This window comes from Tachypleus tridentatus, chromosome 6 (assembly GCF_004210375.1).
Source record: "Tachypleus tridentatus isolate NWPU-2018 chromosome 6, ASM421037v1, whole genome shotgun sequence".
In the NCBI taxonomy this organism is placed as follows: Eukaryota; Metazoa; Arthropoda; class Merostomata; order Xiphosura; family Limulidae; genus Tachypleus; species Tachypleus tridentatus.
In genome coordinates, this window is record NC_134830.1 from 162532181 (window position 1) to 162559038 (window position 26858).

General features: G+C 33.7%; 1 protein-coding gene across 4 annotated transcripts in view; it reads left to right on the forward strand.

The window, feature by feature from the left end:
- LOC143254323 (Na(+)/H(+) exchanger beta-like) overlaps positions 1–26858 on the forward strand; it is a 107511-nt gene that overhangs the window by 56846 nt on the left and 23807 nt on the right. For all 4 annotated transcript variants that reach the window (XM_076509301.1, XM_076509304.1, XM_076509302.1 and 1 more), the window contains exons 3-14: positions 7201–7506; positions 9650–9695; positions 14000–14041; positions 15856–15924; positions 17653–17734; positions 18370–18397; positions 19138–19247; positions 19420–19495; positions 22894–22964; positions 23508–23619; positions 25722–25803; positions 26252–26347. In XM_076509301.1, coding sequence (XP_076365416.1) covers positions 7201–7506; positions 9650–9695; positions 14000–14041; positions 15856–15924; positions 17653–17734; positions 18370–18397; positions 19138–19247; positions 19420–19495; positions 22894–22964; positions 23508–23619; positions 25722–25803; positions 26252–26347 — 1120 coding nt within the window. The remainder of the gene's footprint in view (positions 1–7200; positions 7507–9649; positions 9696–13999; positions 14042–15855; positions 15925–17652; positions 17735–18369; positions 18398–19137; positions 19248–19419; positions 19496–22893; positions 22965–23507; positions 23620–25721; positions 25804–26251; positions 26348–26858) is intronic.

Consider the following 26858-nt stretch of genomic DNA (forward strand, 5'->3'; position numbering starts at 1 on the left):
AGGTACCAAGGAAATAAAACTAAAAAGTGGTGTAAACTGCTTGTAGCAAATTAAGACTAGTAGAGTAACCAGTTGAAACCGGTTTTTTTCAGAACAAAATTGTGTAACTTGTTTTTGTAATGTATTGGAAAAGACATTTAAGTTGAAAGTAGGTCATTACTTTAGGTTCTTCCGTAAATAGATTCATGATATGTTCATCGTTTTTCTCACGAATACACAAAACTGTAGATTGACGAAGTGCAGGTATTACGTTATTTTTTTTATTTGTCACTCCTTCGATTATTTTTTAAATGTATTGGGAAAAACAGTTAATTTTACGTACTAGAGTCTTGGACTAAGACATTGAACATGTTTTAATCGTTATTCTCACGAAAACACAAAGCTGTAGAAGATTCGCTAAGTAAACGTATTGTGTTACTTTTTTATTTGTTTAATATGGCGTTCGATTAATAGTTCCTTCAGAACATGTTAGTTTGAAAACTCTAATAATGTATGGCCCAGCATGGCCAGGTGGTTAAGGCAGTCGACTCGTAATCCGAGGGTCGTCGAATCCCGGTCGCACCAAACATGCTCGCCCTTTCAGCCGTGGGGGCGTTATAATGTTACGGTCAATTCGTTGGTAAAAGGGTAGCCCAAAAGTTGGTGGTGGGTGGTGATCACTAGCTGCCTTCCCTCTAGTCTTACACTGCTAAATTAGGGACGGCTAGCGCAGATAGTCCTCATGTAGCTTTGCGCGAAATTCAAACAATCTAATATGAGTGATTTTATCCGTACAACATAGTTATACTGAAGGCTGATCAAATTCCAATAAATTGATTTAAGAATAAGAATGTATCGAGAAGTGCCTGGTTTTCCTTCATTATTAACTGATTTATTAAAAGAACCTTGAATGAGATTTTGTTAAATATAACTTAAAATTATTTGACTATTAGAAGAATTAAACACAATATTTTCATGTCATGAGATTTGAGGCTTAGTGAAGAAATTTTACACATCATCTTGAGTAAAAACATGACGTAAATATCAGTTTTGTGACCATAATTGACATTCCTGTAAATATAAATTTTTCTTGTGTAGATGGTGCTGAATTACAAACTGCATTTGTTCGACTGGTTTCAGCGAGGAAACAGTGCTTATGTTCAGGACAAAAGCACTAAAAATTATTCATCTTTGACCTGGTTCGCGAGAAAGCAAGGTATATCAAACAGTTTGTTTGTTTGTTTGTTTTTGAATTTCGCACAAAGCTACTCGAGGGCTATCTATGCTAGCCGTCCCTAATTTTGCATTGTAAGACTAGAGGGAAGGCAGCTAGTCATCACCACCCACCGCCAACTCTTGCGCTACTCTTTTACCAACGAATAGTGGGATTGACCGTCACATTATAACGCTCCCACGGCTGAAAGGGCGAGCATGTTTGGCGCGACGGGGATGCGAACCCGCGACCCTCGGATTACGACTCGCACGTCTATATATCAAACAGACAAAAGGACAATATTGTTAGAAAACTAATGTGATTCACAAGGGTCACAGTATATAGTGTATAAGGACTGGCCCTTTTCTTGACTGTGCCTGGGAATAGTACACTAAAATCACAATAGACCTGGGAATAGTACACTAAAATCACAATAGACCTGGGAATAGTACACTAAAATCACGATAGACCTGGGAATAGTACACTAAAATCACGATAAACCTGGGAATTGTACACTAAAATCACAATAGACCTGGGAATAGTGCACTAAAATCACAATAGACCTGGGAATAGTGCACTAAAATCACAATAGACCTGGGAATAGTACACTAAAATCACGATAGACCTGGGAATAGTACACTAAAATCACGATAGACCTGGGAATAGTACACTAAAATCACGATAGACCTGGGAATAGTACACTAAAATCACAATAGACCTGGGAATAGTACACTAAAATCACAATAGACCTGGGAATTGTACACTAAAATCACGATAGACCTGGGAATAGTACACTAAAATCACGATAGACCTGGGAATTGTACACTAAAATCACAATAGACCTAGGAATAGTGCACTAAAATCACAATAGACCTGGGAATAGTACACTAAAATCACGATAGACCTGGGAATAGTACACTAAAATCACGATAGACCTGGGAATAGTACACTAAAATCACGATAGACCTGGGAATAGTACACTAAAATCACGATAGACCTGGGAATTGTACACTAAAATCACAATAGACCTGGGAATAGTGCACTAAAATCACGATAGACCTGGGAATAGTACACTAAAATCACGATAGACCTGGGAATAGTACACTAAAATCACAATAGACCTGGGAATAGTACACTAAAATCACGATAGACCTGGGAATAGTACACTAAAATCACGATAGACCTGGGAATAGTACACTAAAATCACGATAGACCTGGGAATAGTACACTAAAATCACGATAGACCTGGGAATAGTACACTAAAATCACGATAGACCTGGGAATAGTACACTAAAATCACGATAGACCTGGGAATAGTACACTAAAATCACGATAGACCTGGGAATAGTACACTAAAATCACGATAGACCTGGGAATAGTACACTAAAATCACGATAGACCTGGGAATAGTACACTAAAATCACGATAGACCTGGGAATAGTACACTAAAATCACGATAGACCTGGGAATAGTACACTAAAATCACGATAGACCTGGGAATAGTACACTAAAATCACGATAGACCTGGGAATAGTACACTAAAATCACAATAGACCTGGGAATAGTACACTAAAATCACAATAGACCTGGGAATAGTGCACTAAAATCACGATAGACCTGGGAATAGTACACTAAAATCACGATAGACCTGGGAATAGTACACTAAAATCACAATAGACCTGGGAATAGTACACTAAAATCACAATAGACCTGGGAATAGTACACTAAAATCACAATAGACCTGGGAATAGTACACTAAAATCACAATAGACCTGGGAATAGTACACTAAAATCACGATAGACCTGGGAATAGTACACTAAAATCACGATAGACCTGGGAATAGTACACTAAAATCACAATAGACCTGGGAATAGTACACTAAAATCACAATAGACCTGGGAATAGTACACTAAAATCACAATAGACCTGGGAATAGTACACTAAAATCACAATAGACCTGGGAATAGTACACTAAAATCACAATAGACCTGGGAATAGTACACTAAAATCACGATAGACCTGGGAATAGTACACTAAAATCACGATAGACCTGGGAATAGTACACTAAAATCACGATAGACCTGGGAATAGTACACTAAAATCACAATAGACCTGGGAATAGTACACTAAAATCACAATAGACCTGGGAATAGTACACTAAAATCACAATAGACCTGGGAATAGTACACTAAAATCACGATAGACCTGGGAATAGTACACTAAAATCACGATAGACCTGGGAATAGTACACTAAAATCACAATAGACCTGGGAATAGTACACTAAAATCACAATAGACCTGGGAATAGTACACTAAAATCACGATAGACCTGGGAATAGTACACTAAAATCACAATAGACCTGGGAATAGTGCACTAAAATCACAATAGACACATACGTCTCTACCTACTTAACTAACACTGGCGTCTTTGTAACTGTATCTTTGGATTCTTTGTATGTCTGTAAACAACACGTAGTGGCCTGCACATCTATAGATCAAACACGTCTTATGCACAGTTGTTTACGTTTAGCCAGTTGTCAGACAGCTAACAATATAACCTGTCAAAAATAATGAAGATGTCCCTTTAGAGATGAAGTTAACACTGAGCAATATTGCTTTAACACCAGCACTGACAAATCAATGCCAAACTTTGGCCGTCAGGGAGAGAACTCGCTGAAGAACATCACCAGATGAAATTATGTGTTTCTATAAAGGTGTCAATAAAACCAGAATAGATAAAGTAAGAACCGAAACAACCGACAACAGTTTGTTGTGAATCCAGTACTGAAATATGTAGGAAAGTCGAAACTGAAGTGATGTGAATAAGGTTAGAGCAGCTACCAGCAAGAATAAATAACTTACAACTAATAGGAAACAGAGAACTTACAACTAATAGGAAACAGAGAACTTACAACTAATGGAAACAGAGAAAGACCAAGGAAGCGTGACGTCAATTGTGTCGAAAATACAGCTAAAAACATAAGACTAAAAACTGTTGAAATGTTGCAAGTTGACCTGGAGAGGCGTTTTCCTCTAACACGACACTAAAGGTCATAGGTGAAGGACAAAATAAGTAATGTTGATTACTGTTGAGGGCGATAAAGGTGTTACTGTTCCCCAAACAAATAAAGGTCATAAGTGAAAGACAAAAGAAATTAGTAGTGTTGTTTACAATTGAGGGCTTCAACAAGTTTCCTATTCTCCAGAGAAAAAAAAATAAAGTAATTTATTTTTTGGAAATGTTTATTGTCAAAGAAGACGTGTTATATCAAAACAAAGAATCCAGAACAAAACGAAGAGGGCAATGAAAGTGAGGACGATCATGGCTACTTGTATGGAAATTTATGGAAAGTTAACATCAATAAATAATGTAAGTTTGGAAATCAGAGGTCCATCTTAGATACGTGGTAGTTGTGGAGATTTATCTGATGTCTTTGATAAGTCTGAAGTGCTGATCAGGAGCGGATCTCCCATTCTTCAGTAATGTTCTCCTATATGCTTAATCATATGATAAGCTTCTTTTGTTTTTGCAATATGTCGTATCCTTTCTCTACACTGGTTTCTGTTAGAGTGATTATCTTCTTTGAAAACAATATTGTTGAATAATTTAAAGGTATTGGGAAAACATTATTGTACGAGTTATTTGTTGTTGTTTTTCTGTAGACACAAAAATTACTCACAGATTTTATACACAACCTTTGTATTTAAGTGAAAAATAAGAGTTATATTAGTGTTTATATAATATTATTTACATCAACAACTATATATATATAAAAAGTAAAGTAGTCGATTGCTCAATTATGTTGTGTTATACAGTAAAGTACGCTGTACAGGGGTATAAACCAATCATCAATGGAGTTTTTAGGGTTATCATTGTACGTCTGTTAATTAGAAGTGACCTCTGCTTTACGTAATATAAATCTTCGACAACGCTGGGGTGAAACCTAATGGATAACCATGGTATATACTACACCCAACTGCTCAGTGCGGTTTTACAGTTACATGTGGAATTTTCATGCATGTCAATGAGTTGAGTTTTGCGAACACATTACTAAATTAAACAAGTTAAAAGGTAATTGTTCGTTGATAAAAATTTAAGCTATTCAGAATTTTCATAATGCTAATTGCAAAGTTATGAAAAATAATCCACCTAGCGGTCATTCATTGTTACCTTGTTTCATGAATTTAAGTGAAGGTAAGAAAAAGCTAACAATCATAGCAGATTAAGAATGGATTTCGTTTCTTTGAAGAAAAATGACAATATTAACTCTGGATTATTGGATCGTACTGAAAAATCTCAAAGGTGGATTTCAGTGGTCTTTATATCAATTAAACTGAAACTAAAAAGAAAGGGTTAACATTTATTACAAGGATGAAATAAGTTCGGTGAAAATTTGGAACATGAAATATTAGACCTCTGTTAACGTAGTTTGGAACATAAAATATTAGACCTCTGTTAACGTAGTTTGGAACACCTCTGTTAACGTAGTTTGGAACATAAAATATTAGACCTCTGTTAACGTAATTTGGAACATAAAATATTAGACCTCTGTTAACGTAGTTTGGAACATAAAATATTAGACCTCTGTTAACGTAGTTTGGAACATAAAATATTAGACCTCTGTTAACGTAGTTTGGAACATAAAATATTAGACCTCTGTTAACGTAATTTGGAACATAAAATATTAGACCTCTGTTAACGTAATTTGGAACATAAAATATTAGACCTCTGTTAACGTAATTTGGAACATAAAATATTAGACCTCTGTTAACGTAATTTGGAACATGAAATATTAGACCTCTGTTAACGTAATTTGGAACATAAAATATTAGACCTCTGTTAACGTAATTTGGAACATAAAATATTAGACCTCTGTTAACGTAATTTGGAACATAAAATATTAGACCTCTGTTAACGTAGTTTGGAACATAAAATATTAGACCTCTGTTAACGTAGTTTGGAACATAAAATATTAGACCTCTGTTAACGTAATTTGGAACATAAAATATTATACCTCTGTTAATTTAATTTGATCGAAATAATTATCATATAATTATTTTTTATACAGTGAGTTTACCTTTTATTTACATTGTGTACAATTAATTGTGATAACGGGAAAATTTTAAAGTTATAAAACTTTTCCTTGAAAACTAATTTATACTTATAGAAGCACGTGTCATAGATAAGGATAAAGTATTACATTTACGAGAAATTTAATCTTTTTAATTGAATTCTGGATAGGAAATACGTGATCCATTCATATTCCTTTCGTTATAACTAATAAAACTGGACATATTGCATGGATTAAGTTAAAAAAAAAAGTTAATGGGGAAGTATAACTTTATGTGGATACTTTGTACAGAGATATTGCATTTTGAGGCTGTGTGTGAAAACATGTGCTCATGTGTGCGTTTTGCTCAGCGTTAAGCTAGACAATGAACTGTGCATTGTACCAACGTCAGAGGTCAAACACATAATTTTGTAATTTTAAGCACTCGAGATTATCACTAAACTTTCAGGAGTTCTGTATGACGTTATTTAGGGCTAACAATAACGTTTTAAACCTAGCGTACTGTACAGTATACTAATAATTACTCATGACAAAATAATAAAATATTTAGCCAAGTTGTTTAGCTGATAATAGCCCTTCTACACATTCTTGAAAAGGGGGCTGCTATCAGCCCGAAAGTTTAGGCTTAATAAAATTTTTATTTTTTGGCAATACCATTTTGTTCAAGTCGTGTAGTTAAGCCTAATTTTTATTTTATATTTATCCATTTATTTTAAAGTAATTACTAAGACTGACAGCGAAGACAAGAAGTGTACTAATAAATACTTTGTACACAATTAATACTTGAGCAGAACTAATATATGTATATTATTATTTAAGATAAAAATTAATTAGGAGTTTTTTTCAATTAATGGAGATGTGGATAAAGGTCCACGTTAAAAGAGTTCGAAAAAATACGTTGCCATAAACGAATCTTAATCAAACTTACCCTACAGGAAACGTAATAAAACCACATCATCTACGTCACCAACACCTCAAGTCTGTAAATCTTCTTCGCCGATCGGCTGTGACGACCGAGTCATTAGCGCTATTTCCGGTTCCGTCCGAATCCGTCAGAGAAGATGGAAAATCTTTGCACTCGTATCATGAAGCAACTGAAAAAATGAGTAATAAAAGTAATGACTCGGAAACTGGAGACTCGGAAGTTCATGGTATTCACGTTGCCAGCTGGAAATGGGAGTACGTAAAGACACCGTTTATTTACACTACTTTTGTCATTATTGCTGGCCTTTGCAAAGTGGGTGAGTTGTCATCTATGTGTGATCTATTAAGTGTATATTATCTGCTCCTGTCTTTTTGATATTAGCCTTATTTTGTCATTATATTTTCTACGTGTTTATTTTCTAGTGCATTGAAATGTATTCGTTTTGATATCCGGGTTTCATTTTACGCCTTTTTTGTTTTGTTTTGCAATTTCTGCAGTATTTAACTTATAGTTGTTGTCTGTTTTGCCATATGACTGTAAACCATCCATTTATCTTATCTGTTTTTGTGTATCAGTCATTGTAATTGATTTTTTATCATTGCACTCTTCTCTTCTTGGATGTCAGTTTTCCTTCTTGACATTGGCTTTATTGTTTGAACCATAGATTAAGACGTGCCAAATTTTTTTATATTACCATGACAGGGCACGCAACATTTCCTGTTTGTTACGCAAGGGTAATGTTTTTAGTTTTTAAAATATTGAAATTTCTTGTGAGGAGGAAAGTTCCATTTAGAGGGATTGAGAAATGGTGAAATTCCAGCATTTTGCGCATTTGCTGTCCACTTACTTCAAAGTCGGTGAAAAACTTTAGAAGGATTTAAGGGGTGGGCAAAAGTACTAGCAGGTCCTTCAGCGATTGCCTTACCTTCTTCAGTGTTTATACTAAACTCAGATCGATACGTGTGGTTCGTTTTAATTGGCTAGCTTATTGACACCTAACGACTCAAAAAACGTGTTTTAAGACGAAAATATCCGAATACCTTGGAAACGCACGAATTTCTTAAGTCCAATTCTGGACGATGGAGGTGTGCTTTGTATCTCTCGCCATCCGCCACGGCGATTTACACTTTTCGCCTATTTGCGTATAATTTGCATCTAGAATAAACGTTTTTTCTTCTATCAGACGTTATTTCTATAGATGACACTGATTTAAGCAGAGATCTAATGTATTGCCTGTCATTACATTATCGTAACGCGTTATCCAAAGTTTATAGGATAATTGGTTTTTACAATGCATGCAGAGTTAACATGCATCACGTTGCTTTAGAATAAAGGAGAGGGGAAGTTGAGTAGGAAGTAATATATGAATGTGCATATATATATATATATTCCATATCTGCCTTAAAAGAAAAACGTACTTAAATTATTCATCAGTGGGTTGACCTTGCGGAACCTGATTTATACAGTTCTCTCAGTATTTCATGAATTTAACAGTTTGAATGTTTGTTTGATTTTTCAATTTCGCGTAAAGCTACTCGAGGGCTATCTGCGCTAGCCGTCCCTTATTTAGCAGTGTAAGGCTAGAGGGAAGGCAGCTAGTCATCACCACCCACCGCCAACTCTTAGGCTACTCTTTAACCAACGAATAGTGGGATTTGCTGTTACATTATAACACCCCCACGACTGAAAGGGCGAGGATGTTTGGTAGGACGGAGATTCGAACGCCTTAACCCACCTGGCCATGCCAGGCAATTTGAATGTTAACTGATGCTTAATTTTAACGACTAGAACATGAATTAAAGTTGCTTGTGTTTACTTATTATTTTATTATCAACTAATTTCAGCGTTTAACCTTCAAAGTGGCTTAGGATGTACCAGCGACCCTTGAACTTTATGACGTGGACTAACATAGTTTCATTTATTATTTTTCTCTCTTCATTTAAAGAATTTTACTAGAGTATATCATAACTGGTAATGGCCAGTTGAGATGACTCATTTGTTCCTGGTTTATTTATTGATTTGCTAACAACTTGTTAATAATACAATTGGTTTATGATATAACTTTGGTTCAGCACTGGCTTATATACGACTGACTAAATACTGGTTTATAAGATAATTTGTTAAGTATTTACTGTAGTATAATTACTGTTTTAATTACTTAAGTACTGAAATATTACGTTTTATTTAATGGTATTTGTGACTTCGTAAATAGTTATATTCTTACGTCGTATAAACACACCAGTATGCTGGTGGTACTTTTATTAACGACAGAGGGAGTTGGAGCAAATAAAATTTAAAAAAAAACTAATATAAAAGGCTTAAAATATCATTTGGAATTTATCTTAAACTCGGCTGCTTGTTGATATTGAAAACATGGCTGCTTTTCACATTTTAAATTTTTTTGTTCAGATAAAGCACACAGTTTGGGGAAAAAAATGAAAAAATATTCGATTTTTCAGGTTACCACCACGCCGATTTCCTTTCCACTATAATACCTGAGTCATGGTAAGTTTAATTTAGTTGCTTTACTTTATTATAATGCCCTTTTTAACAGGTCACCGAAAGAGACGTAGATGGGTTTGTAATTGTTCATTAAGTGGGAGATTTCAGATCAAACATACCTGTTCTTTACCACTTCTGAGGGTACATATCTGATTTGGTGACAATCGGTTCAGAAATTCGACAATAAGTAAACATTACTCCAGGGAAAGGTAAAGGAACCCAGGGAAGTTAATATAAGGAGGTAAGATCCAAGCGGCAACTCTATTTATCACTCTACTAGGGTTCCTAATGGGGATACGGACACGCGCAGGCTTTTGTCAAATTGTGCTTTAGAACTTAGTTAATCCCAATTATTGATGGCTTATTACGTTAATTCATACGTAAAAGTTGTATTAGTGTAAACGCCGAGATGAGCCAAAGTATTTAACGTACCGGAACGTAGATCGTAGGATCTCGGGTTCGAGACTTGGTGTCATAAACAAACGTTCCGCATTTTAGGATGTTACAGACAATTCTACTAATAGGTTAGAAATAGGCGCTTTAAGAGATGATACTGTTGACTGATTGTCTTTCCTCTTGTCTGAAATTCGAAGCTATGTAGGCCTGGCTGTACCCGACCAATACTGGATTCTGGCCATTTAACCCTGTGAGCGTGCATAAAGTATCGGTCAAACGATTGAAAACTTTTTATTTTTTGTAGTTTTTTTAGTTCTATATAATCACGTAATAAAAGAACATCCGATATTCGTGTTACAGAGTTTACAGTTGTAGAAATGAACACTTTAATATACCTTTAAACGAAATGTGTCTACAGAAAATGGTAGTACTAAACGAGGCTTAACAAGTTAGTTATTCTATCACTTATGAATAATATGGTTAAACATATTTCGATTGTTTCATAACTTAGTAAAATGATTGAATGCATTTTGTTTTTCCATACTTTGCCAGTAGCGTGGCTGAACGCGTTTCCTTTTTCTATAACTCGACGATAACGTGGTTGAACGTTTGTGTAAATCATACAACGTCCCACCGTAAACAATCAATGAAGAAATTCATTAATTTGCAGTTTATTTCTGCTTGTGTTGTTAGCTTAAATGGTCCAACTTTAATATAATACGATTGTTAGTTTTCTCAAGTTTATAGTTGTTTAAGTGAAATGGATTTAACATACAGTTTTTAAGATATGTAAATATTTCATTTGGATTCACATCAGATGTCGTTAAATAATTTTGTCTTTTAGATATATTCAGCGCAATAGCAAGTAAAGAAAAGATAAATCTAAAAACATCATATTTTTCATTTTTCATTACTAAAATACCATTTACAACAACATTTTATATTATATTAACAAATTGATCACTAAGTCGTGGTACATTACACTTCACTTTCATTAGGGCCCCGGCATGGCCGGGTGGATAAGGCACTCGACTCGTAATTCGAGGATCGCTGGTTCCCCGTCACACCAAACATGCTCGCCCTTTCAGCCGTGGGAGCGTTATATTGTTACGACCAATCCCACTATTCGTTGGTAAAAGAGTAGCTCAAGAGTTGGCGATGAGTGGTGATGATTATCTGCCTTCCCTCTAGTATTACACTGCTAAATTAGGGACGGCTAGCGTAGATAGCCCTCGAGAAACTTTGATCTAAATTAAAAACAAACCAAAATTGTACTTCAAAGATCTACGAACTACCTAAGACCTATAAACTAAATTATCTTCTACGGTTCATTATTTCCATGTTTTAACAGTTTCAGCCAAAATTTGAATAAGGGTCTTCCTTGAATTATACAGCCATACAATGTTTTTGTTGTCTATTTTTTCTACACGTAAATGGTCTAATTTGGGACTAGTACACTCGTGGATAGGCAACAAATATATTACACCTATTAGACATTGTTAGGCCACGCTTGTCTGTGTTGTTTAATTATTTCTCAGCCTAGCATGGCCAGGTGGGTTAAGGCGTTCGACTCGTAATCTGACTGTCGCGGGTTCGAATCCCTGTCGCAACAAGCATGCTCACCCTTTCAGCCGTAGGGGCGTTATAACGTGACGGTCAATCCTACTATTCGTTGGTAAAAGAGTAGCCCAAGAGTTGGCGGTGTGGGGTGATGACTAGCTGCCTTCTCTCTAGTCTTACACTACTAAAGTAGGGACGGCTAGCACAGATAGCCCTCGAGTAGCTTTGTGCAAAATTTCAAAAACAAACAAACAACGCACGCTGGATGGCAAATACAGTGATGTTAGAAATATACTCAGAACTGATTTCATTCTGATGCTAATAAATAGAAGGTTCTTCTCTGTCGTTTCGTTTCCTTTACAAACAAGACCTTAGAACATCAGAGGCATAAAATACTCAGTTAGTAACAGTGATAACGATTTCGCGTATTGATTAACGACTTAACTTGTTCCAAAGTACGTTTTCAGATGACCCCTGTGCTTTTGTATCACGACTAATTCATACTAATCACGCATGAAGCTTCATCCACTGTTCTTCCATAAATCGTTCGTATCTCGATCTCGTTTTATTTTATTGTCTTCGTCGAACAGTCACAAAATTATTGTCACGTTAATCGTGAGTCACACATACTTGCTGGAAAGTGGAATTTACGTCACGAAACCAGTCTGTAGAGCATAGAAAGGTTTGTAATTACGAAGACTTGACATAAAGAAAGGCCGAGATGCTTAAAACTGCAACATTCGCCATCAACGTACAGTTGTGGGTGTGGCAGTAACCTTTAAGTACTGATGGGAAAGTAAAATATACATACATTTAAAGAAAGTTAAAACAGATAGAGTTAAGTAAATTAACGTAAAACCAATAGGAAGGACTGCATTAAAAATAAAAAATCGAAACTTGTGACTAATTATATTAGTTTGTTATAAACAAAAACAAACCGAAACATAAATAAATTAATAAGTGAAGCCTTTTTAGTTTAATTTGTAATTTATTTTTGTTTTGGCTTGTTTTTTATTATAACAAACTAATATATTCATATTTCTCAAAGGCAAAACGAATATTGCAGTAATATAAGAAAATAATGCAAGCTGCATATTGTATAATTTGATTGTGAACATTATAACTTTCCAAACTCGTATTACAGAAAATGCAAAGTGCAAATTAAATTACTCACATGATAAGTTCATTTTTTTGCAGTTTAATTTGTTATCATGTCGGTCTTCGTTTGTTTAAGATTCGCTCGCTGTTGTTGAGTTCTAACCGAATCTGGCTAAAGTGACACGAACTGGAATCGAGTTAGATAGATCCATTCAGCTTCTCATGCATTTTTCAGTTCTGTTGTGTACCAACGGAAAACAAGAACAACAAAAAAAACGGAGGGCAGGACAGATAAATTAGTCTTTTATGTTTGTACTAAATATTTAGTTTGCGTCTAATTAGCAAAGCAACATAAATTTGAAGTAGAAACGAATATAAAGGCATTGCTTTAGTTTCTGGGCTGAGTAACACCAAGTAGTTAATGTGCTGCGCTATTTAACTGAAGGTCTTTGTTCACATCACATTATAACAACAAAAAAGTGCTCGGTTCTTTCGGCTGTGGATGCGCTATGAATGATGGTTAGTTGTTTTTGTGGTTAAGCAGAAAGCTTTGCAGTGAGCTTTCTATGCTCTGTCCGCTCCATGGGTATCAAAACCCCATCAGTGACAGTAAAATCCAATATTCAATTTACTAAAAGTAGCCAAAGAATTGGTGGTCTATAATATTGACCAACTCCTTTCCTTTTAGTTTATGACTTCAGACTTAGGGGAAGCTCGTGCAGGTAGCCATCGTGCAGGTAAAATCAAACAACAAACAAAAGCCTCTGTTTACCTTTTTTTTCCTTCTTTTAGTGACCATATTAAATTAATTTTTAACAGCCGAAATTTGCGAGACCTTTCAATACTGCACGAGTGTGCGCTTATTTAAATTTTAGTAAAGAAAAAAATGGTAAAATTCACAAATGTTTTAAACTTCTAATAAGGAGCCATTCAATTAGTCGATTTATGTTTCTGCAATTTTAGAAATTTTTTTAGGAATGGCTGTCCGCAGGTAGTCCCTCGTGTGACTTTGCGCGAAATGCTGAAACTAACTCGTGATGTCCACATTTTGTGAAGTTGGAATTTTTTCGCGAAAAAAGAGGTTCGAATGAAACATAAACTAATTAAGTAAAGCTAACCCTAGAAACGTTATTATAATTCTGAGTGTTAATAAATGTACGTCTTTAAGAATTCTGACGTCGTAAGGGTACAAAAAAGCATTTGATGGCATTCATATACGTAAGATTTTGAACATGAATTTTGCATCTTTTCAGCATCCTGATAATTCTTGGCGTGGCAGTTGGCACCATAGTTTAGTAAGTATTCATTGTAACCAATGGTGTTTTACCCTATCTTATTATTCGATAATATAAATTAATAGAAAGTTAAAAATGTAGAGACAAGTAGATATTTTTTGCCGAGAGAGACACCCAATGGTAGACACACAAACCTGTAAATAATCCGTATGTAAACAGAAAGAGTATTGGAAGTCATTTTATAACTTTGTTATTAAAGAATTTTTCCGTTAATAAACGTATTTACTAAAAGTTTTATGATGATTAAATCGTCATCTAAGTGTACTGTTTCATTCTCCGAAAGTTATTTTATGTTTCTTTTGTTATCGAATGTGGAATTCAATTTTATAACGTAATTTGCACTCGCTGCATATTGGTAATGGAAACAGTCGATAGTTGTCATGTAACTTGCTATAAATCATTAGTAAATTACTCTACCATCTTATTAGAACGATAACAAATTTGCTTTTAATGGTTATTACCATCATTGGACCAAACTTCACTTATTCGAGATTATATATGCAGTGCAATATCAGACTGTTTTAACCGAAGCTACGATACGCGGTGACGCTGTGGTGGGCTTCGGCATAGCCTGGTGCTGGAGCGCTCGATTGGCGGGTCGCGGGATCGAAACCTGTCACGAAACATACTCGCTGTTTCAGCTATTATAAGGTTACAATCAATCCTACTCTTCTCTGCTAAACGACTAGCCCATCTGTTGGTTATGGGTGGTTTTAGCTAAGTGCCTTTCCTCTAGTTTACACTTCGAAATTAGGGGCAATTTACGCAGGCAGTCTTGTGTGGCTCCACCTGGTATTCAACAGATTAATAACTGTAGTAATTAACTCAATCTAATTATCGAGACAAAGAATGCGTGTAATAAGAGAAGAAAAATCTGTTTACATGGTAGATGAGGCCCGGCATGACTAGGTGGGTTAAGGCGTTCGACTCGTAATCTTAGGGTCGCGGGTTCGAATTCCCGTCGCACCAAACATGCTCGCCCTTTCAGCCGTGGGGACGTTATAATGTGACGGTCAATCCCACTATTCGTAGGTAAAAGAGTAGCCCAGGAGTCGGCGGTGGGTGGTGATGACTAGGTGCCTTCCCTCTAGTCTTACACTGCTAAGTTAGGGACGGCTAGCGCAGATAGCCCTCGTGTAGCTCTGCGCGAAATTCAAAAACAAACAAACAAACAATACATGGCAGATCTAAAATCGGTAACTACTTTACTGTTGCTCGAAAGAAGTGTTCAGTAATCTATGTGTTTTGTGTTGTAAAGTTAGCTAGTGCGAGAAAATCACTCTCAAAAATATTTCGCATTTGGAACATATGTTAAAATCAGTGATGAAGCCCCCCAGAAAGATGGATATTCCAAAAAGTGGCTAATACAAAATAAAACGAAATGCAAATATCGTAAAAAGAAAACATTCGTATCAGATTTTTAAGAAAATAATTAAATCGCTCGGTATTTAGTCTACCCTAACGCCTTAACAGAGAACTAAAATCTCGTAGGGATCATTACGTATCGTATGTCATGACGTCCTTGTAATGAGTCTATTTTCGAAGGTTAAAAACCTAATAGTTATTAATTTTTTAAGAATAACGTAAAACGTTGAACTTACGATATCACAATCTTAAGAATTATAGGAACAATTCTGTGTCGTATTACAAAACTATTGTAGTGTTAAAATCATAAGGTACGAACCCAGGGTTACAACGAAATATTTACTTACAAATGTTACGATCCTGTTTGATCTAATAATGAAAGTTTATTGGATAATTGATATTTATTAGTTTGCTTCTTATGTGTAATAAACTTTTTTCTTTTTTCATAGTGTCACTGGATCGACTAGTTTAGTTCCTCACTTTACCTCTAGGGCTTTTTTCTTATTTCTTCTACCACCGTATGTATAATTGTTTTAAAAATAATAAGAAAATTACTTTAATTTAAGCGTGATATGTTGACATTACAAGAAATGTAGATTGCTTACCAAGTTTAGATTTTTCATTTTTTACCTTCGACACTAATTTTGGTACGTCATGGTAATAGAATTTTCTGACTTTTGAAAACTACTATTTCGTATAGTTGTTTCATGTATAACAACTTGTGTACGTGTTAGTCCAAACTTAAGCCAAAATTGGACGTATCTTTTAACCCTGGATAATGTTTCATTAGTGGGCCTAGCAGAGTCCGGTAATTCGGGTCGCAGGCTTGAATCCCCTTACCAAACACGTTTTCCCTTTCAGCTGTTGGGTCGTTGTAATATGATGGTCAGCCCAACTTATCTTCTTTATAGAATAGACAACAAAAATCTCTAATTTCTAAATTAGAGATGGTTAGCTGAGATAGTCCTCAGGTGGCTTTTGTAGGGACTTCAACAATCAAACAATATTCCACAAAATCAATAAGTATGTGATACCAGAAATAATATGCTTGAAAATTACTGAGAATAACGCGAAATCTATTGATTCACCATCAGATAGAGGGCGCATTATGTTACATCTTTTAAAAACTATTTAATATTTGAATTTCTGTTGTTATTTATAGTCAGAAGTTAGAGGAAGTATAAAAACCAGCAAAGTGGGGACTGTAAAAAATAAAAGTTTAGTTTATACTCCATTAGCATGTGGAAATTTTCGATGTTTCTAAGGTACCGGGTAGGGTTTTAAACCCAGTTTCTGGCAAACCATATTTAGTGACGTTAACATTGTCTTGTCGAAAGAAGAATTATAACAGACACGTCTTTATGACACTGTTGTCTCCTGATAGTCTGGGTGTTAAAGCTGCTTTATCTTTCCATTTTAATGGTGAGATAGGGCGTTGGAGAAGAGTAAGATGCGCGAGAGCCCCACCTCACATCTAGCTCGAGTGGTAGAGTCACGTGGTTAAGTGAGCTGCCAAACTAGGTACTTGCTGAGCGGTAATAACTCGTTTCTCAAGTTAATGATCCAAGCTGTCTTACTAGTAAAGGCCAGGATCGGTTGGTGTAGGCCATTTAGCATCAACCTATCATTCACATTACCATTTCCATTACGCATGCGCTGAATGCAGATAATAAACTTTGTCAGCGTATTGGGACTTTCTTTTTACTTCAGAGCTATTAGAGGTTTGATGTGGATATTGTACTTTCCAAATATAAACCTAAATTAGGCTTAGCACATGAAGAGAAAAGTCTAGTGAAATAATCAAACAAGGCTATTCTCGGAAGTAAGTTATATTTAGTCAACAACAAAATGTATAGGGGAAGATGAGGACCTGATATATCCTGAAACTTTTGCTGAGTAAATGTAAATCACAATAAACAGGAAGCGGGAATTATGTGAAGTTAATCAGTTATAAATTATAACTTACAATTGCCTGTGTCCGTCCTACGACAGCTTTCTTGGAATAACTTTTAGTTACTGTTTTGGTTTTGAAGTTTATTGTTTCTAATAGGGTATATATGGCTTCTCTAAAGTAAAAATGTCCAATTTTTTTTCATGTGTTGCACCTAATATTTGTAAACAATGACTTCTTTTTTTTTTAACAAATAATAAATTTTTTAACACGTTATGGATAATGTATTTTTTGCTCTGTGTAACTTTAGTATATAGTATACAGATTTTTGGTAAATAGGTTTCCTTTTTTGCAGAATTGTTCTAGAGTCAGCGTATTCCCTCCATGATAGTGCCTTTTTCAGCAATCTAGGCACAATTCTGCTTTATGCTTTGGTGGTAAGTTTAAATTTATAACTCTGTATACAATTCTGCTTTATGCTTTGCTGGTGAGTTTTAGTGTAGAGCCTCCGTTTACAATTCTGCTTTATGCTTTGCTGGTGGGTATGAATTTGGAACCTTCTGCTGTATTCTTTTTATAATCATGCAAATTGTGATCAGAAATACTGTAATTCCTCTTTTTATTTTTAAATTATGCAAATAAATTTTATTGGAATAGTAACCAATCTTTGTGCAACAGTTTTTAAAAATTACCAATAAATTGATATATTTGAAAATAATTAAACAGACGTATGTTTATAACGTTCACAGTATCCTCAAACTTAAGTTTTATTAATGATACATAAATGTTTGTGAAGCCTGTTTTAGTTGTTACTAACACAAGTCTTGTCAACGAAAACATACAATAAAGTCTAACTAGTAAACGGTTATTCCTCCTTCTAGAGAGAAGTTAAATCTTAGTGTAGTAAGAATCTTCTAGTTTTGAATGATACATCTATACTTTTATTAACTGTCAACAGATGGCAGGGTCGGACTGTTTATCATACTGTTTGTATTTAATGGCATTTGTAGAGCTTACACAGACGTTCGTGTTTTTGTAAATATAACTTGCATTTTATTTCATTTTTGTACAGGGTACCTTACTGAACTGCTTCACCATAGGTAAGTTAAATTAATTGTTAATCACCCAAAGAAAGTCATGTCATACAGTATTTGATTCGTAAAAATATTTTCAATGAACTTTATCACCATATAATGTTTCTACATCAAAAAGCTGGAAGAGATGTATCTTAATGTTTCAGATTCAAATTTTCTACTGATTGTTTAATTTTAGAAATAAGATAAAACTAAGTGGTGGAACATGAACTTTTATTTTTATAATAGAGAAAAAAGTATTTATCCATCTGTCTTTTCACTTTTTATAATTCCCTTTCTGTTCTGTGTATTTCTGTTGTTTGTTTGTTCTATCTCTTGTCATTCTCTGTTTATTCTGCATTTTTACAGTCATTTCGTTAGCTGTATTTCTGTTCTTATCATTCTTTCTGCTGCCTTCTCCTTGTCTTTCTATTACTTAGCACATTCTCTCTTCTCTGTTTTTTTTAACTGTCTTGTGTTCGCTCTCTCTCTTTGTACTGTTTTTTTTTTTTCTGTCTGTTGTCTTTCTGCCTCTTGACTTTCTCTGCTGTTTTCTCTTGTTATTTTTACTGTTTGTCTGCTCTCTCTCTGTCTTTGTACTGTTTTTTTTTTCCTTTCTGTCTGTTGTCTTTCTGCCTCTTGACTTTCTCTGCTGTTTTCTCTCCTTATTTTTACTGTTTGTCAGCTCTCTCTCTGTATATGTTCATAACATAATGATGTTATAAACATACCCTTACTCTAGATTTAGTTGTTCATTTTTGATTTAGGACCAAGTCTTTATGGTCTTTCTGAGGCTGGAGTAATGGGGCCAGTTAACATTGGGATTATAGAGTGCCTTGTCTTTAGTGCATTGATTTCTGCTGTGGATCCAGTTGCCGTAAGTGCTCAAAATAAAAACTTTTATGTAACTTAAAGTATCATTTATGCAGATATAACAAATATTCATGTGTCCTAGCACACATTTACCAAATGTTCAATAGATAGTTAATTTATAAAACTGAGTATGAAAGCATTTGATTTGTAATGTTAATATTTTTCTTTTTTTTCAGGTCTTAGCAATATTTCAAGAAATTGGTATAAACAAAGTGTTGTACTTTCTTGTTTTTGGAGAATCTCTTTTAAATGGTAAGTACTAGGCTTATAATTTTGTGTTTTCCACAATTAAAGTGAAATATTGTATGCTGTCAGTTGATAGGTGTTTCAGGTGATATAAAATACTTTGTTTCACGTGGGAAGGACACAAAATTTCATTTTAATCATGGAAAATACCAAAGATTAATTAGTTACAAAGAATTTAAAGATCCACGTAAGCCTAAAACTGAAAGGAGTTTTAGATTCTTTGGAACTAATTAATCTTTGGTATTTTTAAGTCATTTAGTTATGTATAATTGATGCTTCAAACCACTTGTACTTGGTGAAACTTTGTGACTACAGAATTGAAGAAAACAACAAAGACAATTGTACATTTCATCAAGTATTTAGTATTATACACTCATTATTAATACAGTAATGTTTATTCAGTTAATAAATTGTCAGTTAAATTTCCTAAATTACATCACAGTGATTTTATTATAAATATATAGTTAAATGTGACTGTAAAATTTTTATATTACTTAATTAGAAAGAGTAAATTAGCCCTAATGTAAATTAAGCCTATATGTCATGTTTTGTATTAAAAAAAAAGTGGTATTTAGTGGTTTGCATGCTTTCCAGTTTCTCCAGATTGTTTTTTTGTTCCTGTGATTCTAAATTGGAATGGTTTGATTCGTTTTCAATTTCAGCCCAGAAGAATTAATAGGTCACTTGTTGTCCCTAAACGTTATGTTGTGCTATACTGTAAGTAACTGTTTATCTCACACCACATTGTAGCATGTGGATTCATTACGTTAGAAAAACAGCTATTATTTTTTAAGTGTGGGAACACATCGCTCAAATGCACATGTATATTTATAAAGGACTTAGTATTGTTTGATTGTTTGTTTTTGAATTTCACACAATACTACTCGAGGGCTATCTGCGCTAGCCGTCCTTAATTTAGCAGTGTAAGACTAGGGGGAAGGCAGCTAGTCATCACCACTCACCACCAACTCTTGGGCTACTCTTTTACCAACAAATAGTGGAATTGACCATCACATTATAATGCCACCATGGCTAAAAGGGCGAGCATGTTTGGTGTGACCGGGATTCTAACCCACAACCCTCGGATGCCTATTGGAATATAAAGAATGATAATTTTCTCAAATACCTGAAATTTGTCACACTATACTCAAATCTGTGTCATCAGAATATATTTTATCAACACTTACTAACTTGCTAAACCTGATTGATGTGTTTTTGGGTCATATAAGATATTTCAATAGTTTTCAAACGTATTTTAACACAAAATTGTTTTTCAGGAGCAAAAAGAATGTCAAAAGAAACTATCACTGTTTTCACAAAATATTGAAACTAATGATTTCTTATATAGGATTCTAATCCCCGTTCTTGAAGATCATGATAAAATTGTGCCCATTTTTTGTTATGTTTTACTATCAGTGCAGCAATCAGATAGCAAATCTCAAGTTCAATTAAAATGCAAGACTGCTGGGATGTCTTTGAATAAGTTCTTCCTTCATCCAACCTGGATCCATTTTAGCTTAATTGCTACACTTAAACCATCATATTCAGAACCAAAATCTAGGGCATCCCAAGCATGTTACAACGCTTACATCGTTTTGCTTTACATTTACAAATTAACATCTCCGTACTGGCTCTCATGGTCTTGAGTTAGGTTGCATATCCAGTCACAGATCTTGTCCATTGACCTAAACCTCAAATAGTGCCGAATGCCTTCTTTCTGTCTAGTTTAAGCAACCAAAACCTTTCCTGAACAACTCTTTTCTCTCTTTCTTTCTTCCATGTCAAGATGTTGAGCTGACTTGGGACAGGTGTTAAACTTTCTAAATCACTAATATTAATAGGATGTTTGTCATTAATGTTTTATAAATTATTTCAGCCAAGTTACATTACTTCTTACCCATAATACTGTACCCCTTGCTTTTAAAATCTCATTAGTTTGAATATTTAAAAAGTATGAGAACAGTGCACAGATAGGGCTAGTAAAGTTAAATGCATGCTACTGTCCTATTTAATTTCAGTCATACCCATAATTAAAATTGTAATAATAATTAATAATAGATTAGTCTTTACAATATCTTGGTCAGAATAGCAGTTAAAGACAAGTGAAAATAGTGATTTGGAATTAATATTACTTTAATACTTATCTGCTTGCCAGGAAATTAAAAAAAAAAAAAATTAAATGCAGAAAATTTGCCTTTATAATATTTTAGTTGTTAGACTTCGTGACATGTAGTTCTTGTAGTGTTAGTGACGTAAAGTTTGTCTGTTTAAAATGTATTCATGAACACATGCAAAACGTCATATAGTAAACCATTTGTTTTCCACATTTCAGAAACATGCATGAATGTTTCTTGCAGTGTTCCGATGATATTTGTTACTGTTTATGTTTGGCATCACTGTTTACCTTGATGTAGTAACTTTCCATAAATTATCTTACTGTTGGTGCTAGATGGTAATATATGTACACTAGAAAAGGTTAAACATTGTCAGAATTATTTCTTCAGGAACACATCAATTCAGATTGAAAACCAAAATGCTGCTTTTTTCCTACCTGTTAACTCATTTTTGTAAGCATCTTGTTATTATGACAAACATTTATAAAATACTCCTCCAACATGAAAACAATTATTTTCTACCCTTTTTGTTAATGAGTATTTGATTTACTTCCTATAACTATTTGAAATAACAGTGATTGTAGTTTTTAAAGTGTATTTATTAGTAAGGCCTGGCATGGTGGGTTAAGGCGTTCAACTTGTAATCTGAGGGTCACAGGTTTGATTCCCAGTTGCACCAAATATGCTCACCCTTTCAACCGTGGGAGCATTATAATGTGATGGTTAATCCCACTATTCATTAGTAAAAGAGTAGCCCAAGAGTTGGCAGAGGGTGGTGATAACTAGCTGCCTTCCCTCTAGTCTTACACTGCTAAATTAGGGACAGTTAGTGCAGATAGCCCTTGAGTAGCTTTGGACGAAATTTGAAAACAAAACAAACAATTTATCAATATCATAAATCAATTTTTTTATAAATTTATCTACATCATAATGGTCATTTTCACATTGCTAACGTTTCACTGAGTACACTTAGAAAACTCTGCATAAAAAATTCCCCATTGAAGTTTCCTTAAGTTGGCAGATATGGGTTATCTAAGTGAAAACCATACTTTTTGTAATAGATTTTGCCTCTTAAATAATTATTACAGTTTATTTTGAACAATTAATTTTTTGATGAAACTTTGTAGAATGGACGGCAACTGTCTGTTGTGGAGACACAAGTGTAGAGGACGACGTTTCGAAAGTCTTCCGCCTTTCGTCTTCAACAGTTACCGTCCATTCTACAAAGTTTCATCGTGAATACTCTGCCTAAACAATCTATCAAATGAATTTTCTGTTGTTGTTTCTCAGATGCTGTGACTGTTGTTTTATATACATTGATGGTAGGACTATCCTCCACTCCCTACATAACAGCAGAACAGGTATAGTGAAAGATTATTTACCCTAAAAATTTAAATCAAAGTATGAATAAAATTAACTGTCATTTTATTTTTTTTTTTCTTAAAGGTTTACAGTTTTCAATAGGTAAACAAAATTGAATCAAATAACCTACTGGTACAGTGATAGAGAGTAACATTCGTAGGGAAGTGCTCATAAATTAGGTTGATATACTTGTAAGAAAATAATGATAAATTAGGGTAAAATGCTTATAGGAAATATTGATAAGCTGGTTGGTTTCATGGTTTAATATTAAACAGTTATTCCATGCCAAATTTAAATTTAGGCTTAAGTTTAAAACCAAGTTAATATTAAACAGTTATTCCATGCCAAATTTAAATCTAGGCTTAAGTTTAGAACCAAGTTCCATCATGTATTTGATAAAGTATATGGTATTGGAGTCAAATGTTTGATGAAATTATAAAAAATCTCATGGCAATGGTAACTGAATATAAGTTGTATAGCGTATTTCCTATTTTGTTCATATATATTATTGTATTGTTATATTTTTTTATGCATATTTTCAGATAGCTTTAGGTGGAGCATCATTCTTGTGTGTTAGTTTAGGAGGTTTATTAATTGGAATAGTGATGGGGGTCATCACAGCTTTGGTTACTAAACAAACACAGCATGTAAGAGGTAAGACTTATTGTTGGAAACCTTTGGTGGTCAAATAACGAATTAAGAAAGGAGGAAGCACTCTTCTTTCTTTTACGTTTTACACGTAAATATTGTTTTTGGTTGTTGGCATGTCAGAAAATATATAAAAATGTCCACAGTGAATAGAGGTGAGATTTGAATGTTAAAGAAAACAAATCAACTGTTGTGTAATTTTCTTTCTTCCACATAGTTTTTTTGTCCCAAGGTTTATCTATAACGTTGGACAGTGTCATTGGCGATGATTGCACTGTCCATCTTACAAATGTTTTTTAGTTTTTTAAAGGCCATTGACCTTTATAATGCTATTTAAGTTTTTAATTTGTGAATTAGACATTTTTTCAATATGATTCCTTATTATGAATTAAAGTACAACTAGTTCGATATGAAATAAGAAAATGGTTGTAACGTCAAATAACTTAAAACCAGGACTGGAAAGACCAACTTCAGGTGACTAATGCTGATGTTTGAACTTACCTGTTAGTCTTCCTGGTAAGTTATGATAATTAAAATTATGCTACAGAAAGCCCTTTAAAACTTACATTACTGTACTTTCTCTCTTATTGCTGTAAACTAGATGTAAAAATTGGATTTAACTCTATTTAAGTTTTTAATTCAAAAATTAAACTTTTACTTGGTTTACCATAATTTCTTTTCAAGAATTTTACTTTCATTTTAACTGTTTACCAGATGTTTGGCATAGATAGCCTAGTTGCTCTGCTCCATAAAATGCCAAACCAACCAACCAATCATAGTTAATTTGTATCAAGCTACTATAAGTTAATGAACTTAGATATAAATGTAAATAGCATACTAAGTAGGACCAAAGCAACTGCCAGCATAATTGGAAAAGTACACTATATATATTTTGTTTTCTTTGCATGAACGTATCTAAGTTCAGTGATGATGAGATAACCCACTTGTAGAGAATATATATATATGTAAAAATGGCTGGTTTGGGTTGAGAAAATTTTTTTTTATGTAGAGGAGTGAACAACGTTTTGACCTTTTTTGGTCATTGCCAGGTTAGATGTTGGATTTATTTATTAATATAGGTATAAAGGTGTTCCTTTGTATTAGTTTATTTTGGGCTTGAATTGTTGTATAAATAAGGCTTCTTTAATTTTATGTTTGTTTATGTTTGTTTCTTTATTTAGTATTTGGGTGTTTTATGTGGTTATGTTGTGGTTGTTTGACTTGCAGTGTTCAAAAACGTGTGAAGGTGACATTTGTGTTCTTTGAATCTAGTTTCCATTTTTCTACTTGTTTCTCCAATATAGAAGTTGTGGCAGTTATCACATTGTATTTTAAAAATAATGTTGGTGTGGTGTTTGTCAGTGTAGTTTTTACATGGTATAGACCTCAGTTTTGTGCCTGGTTTTTGAATAAATTTGGTATTAGCTGGAATGTCATATTTTTTTGCTAGTTTTTGCAAATGTTGGTTATTTGTCTGCTGATGTCAGGAATATATGGTATGCAGCAGTATATGGTTTCGTGATTTTTGATTCATGAGATATATTTACATTTGTTGGTTGATTTTGCTTTCTGTCTAGGTGTGTGCATTTAATGTTTTCTACGGTTTGTGGAGGAAACTTATTGATGTTGATGAAGTATTGTTTTATTTTGTCTAATTCATCATTAATTTTATACTTAAATTAACAATGTTAGAATTATTAAATGTTTCATGTTATTATAGCCAGTTTACTAATCAGTGATTAATACATAAATAATGTGTTTATTTCTTGTGGTAGGAATATTTTTCTTTTAATTTGTTTCAGAGCAAAATCCAACTTTGTAATAACATTATTTAATAGAGGGTTTTGTTCCTAAATTCATTGTTTTAAAGCACATTATAGTTTTTTGTGGGGTTTTTAGTAAAAAAATACCAGTGCATCACAATTGGTTTTTCATTATAAACATGTTGTATATCAGGATATGATTTTCATACTGTATTAGTTGCTGCTTCCTGTATTGTTCAGTTATTTTGTTTTCCTGCTGCTGTACAGACCAGATATGTTTCTAAACTTATTGATGAATTACATGTGTTTCTTTACAAATTTTTTTAATATTTATTTTTCTCCTAGTTGTTGAGCCATTGGCAATGTTGGGAATAGCTTATTTGTCATACTTGTTAGCTGAGATGGTTCACTTTTCCGGAATTATTAGGTAAGTCATTGAATGTATGAAATATCGGTATGTCTGTTATTGTTAATCAAAAAAAAATTTTTTTTCCTCTTTAAATGAAAAACAAAGTGTAATAAGAGTTTAAAGATAGATTGAAAAATTTCTTTCACAATATGTAGTTGTCACACAGGATCACTTACAAAAGTTGTAATATTTACAAAAGGAGACCCAAAACTTGAGCACTTTCGAATAGTTGACTGTTCTCATGAAGAACAGTCATCTACTTGAAAACACTCGAGTTTTGGGTCTCATTTAAAAACATTAATTTTCTTCACAGTTAAACATATAATCAGAGACTTCTGTTGCTTTTTGTTAGTATTATTGAGGAACACTATATCTCTTTTGTGTATTACTGTTTCTCATTGTTGCTTTTCTTATGGAATATTCATGTGATCCACATTAGTTACAGATTATCTTTTGTCTGTTTCAGTATAATAGCCTGTGGTCTTGTTCAAGCCCAGTATGCTCAGTTCAACATTTCTAAGAAATCTTACATTACTGTTAAATATTTTATTAAAATGCTAAGGTAAGTCGAAAAGAAATTTTAAATCTTGCTTTTGATTTGTAGAACATATGATATATATATGTGTGCATGTATACTTGTGCCTGGACTGTATTGAGTTTAGTTAAACATTTGTTAATATCTGTGAGTGAGCACAGTAGACTCTTAATTATATCTGTTAGGAAGCTTGAAGTATACATTATGACAGATCTTATGTTTATCATAACAGCTTTTCATCACTTATTCTTTCCTGTATATATTTGATTTTAATCAGATGCATTCTACCAATTAAAAAAAGAAGTTATGGATTAAATGTCAGGTTCAATTTCAAGGTCAAACCATTGTGCCAAGTGTGTGTATATAATTAATCTTGGAATATGTTTGATACTTTTTGTAATTTACTTTATTAGTTTCAATACGGTAAGTAAAAGTAATTAAACAATAAGAATGTTAACACCCTATGCCCTATGTAGCATGTACCGTGATTAGAGCCAGTTAATTAGCTTGTATTTATGCTCATCAAAGGTCGCAAAGA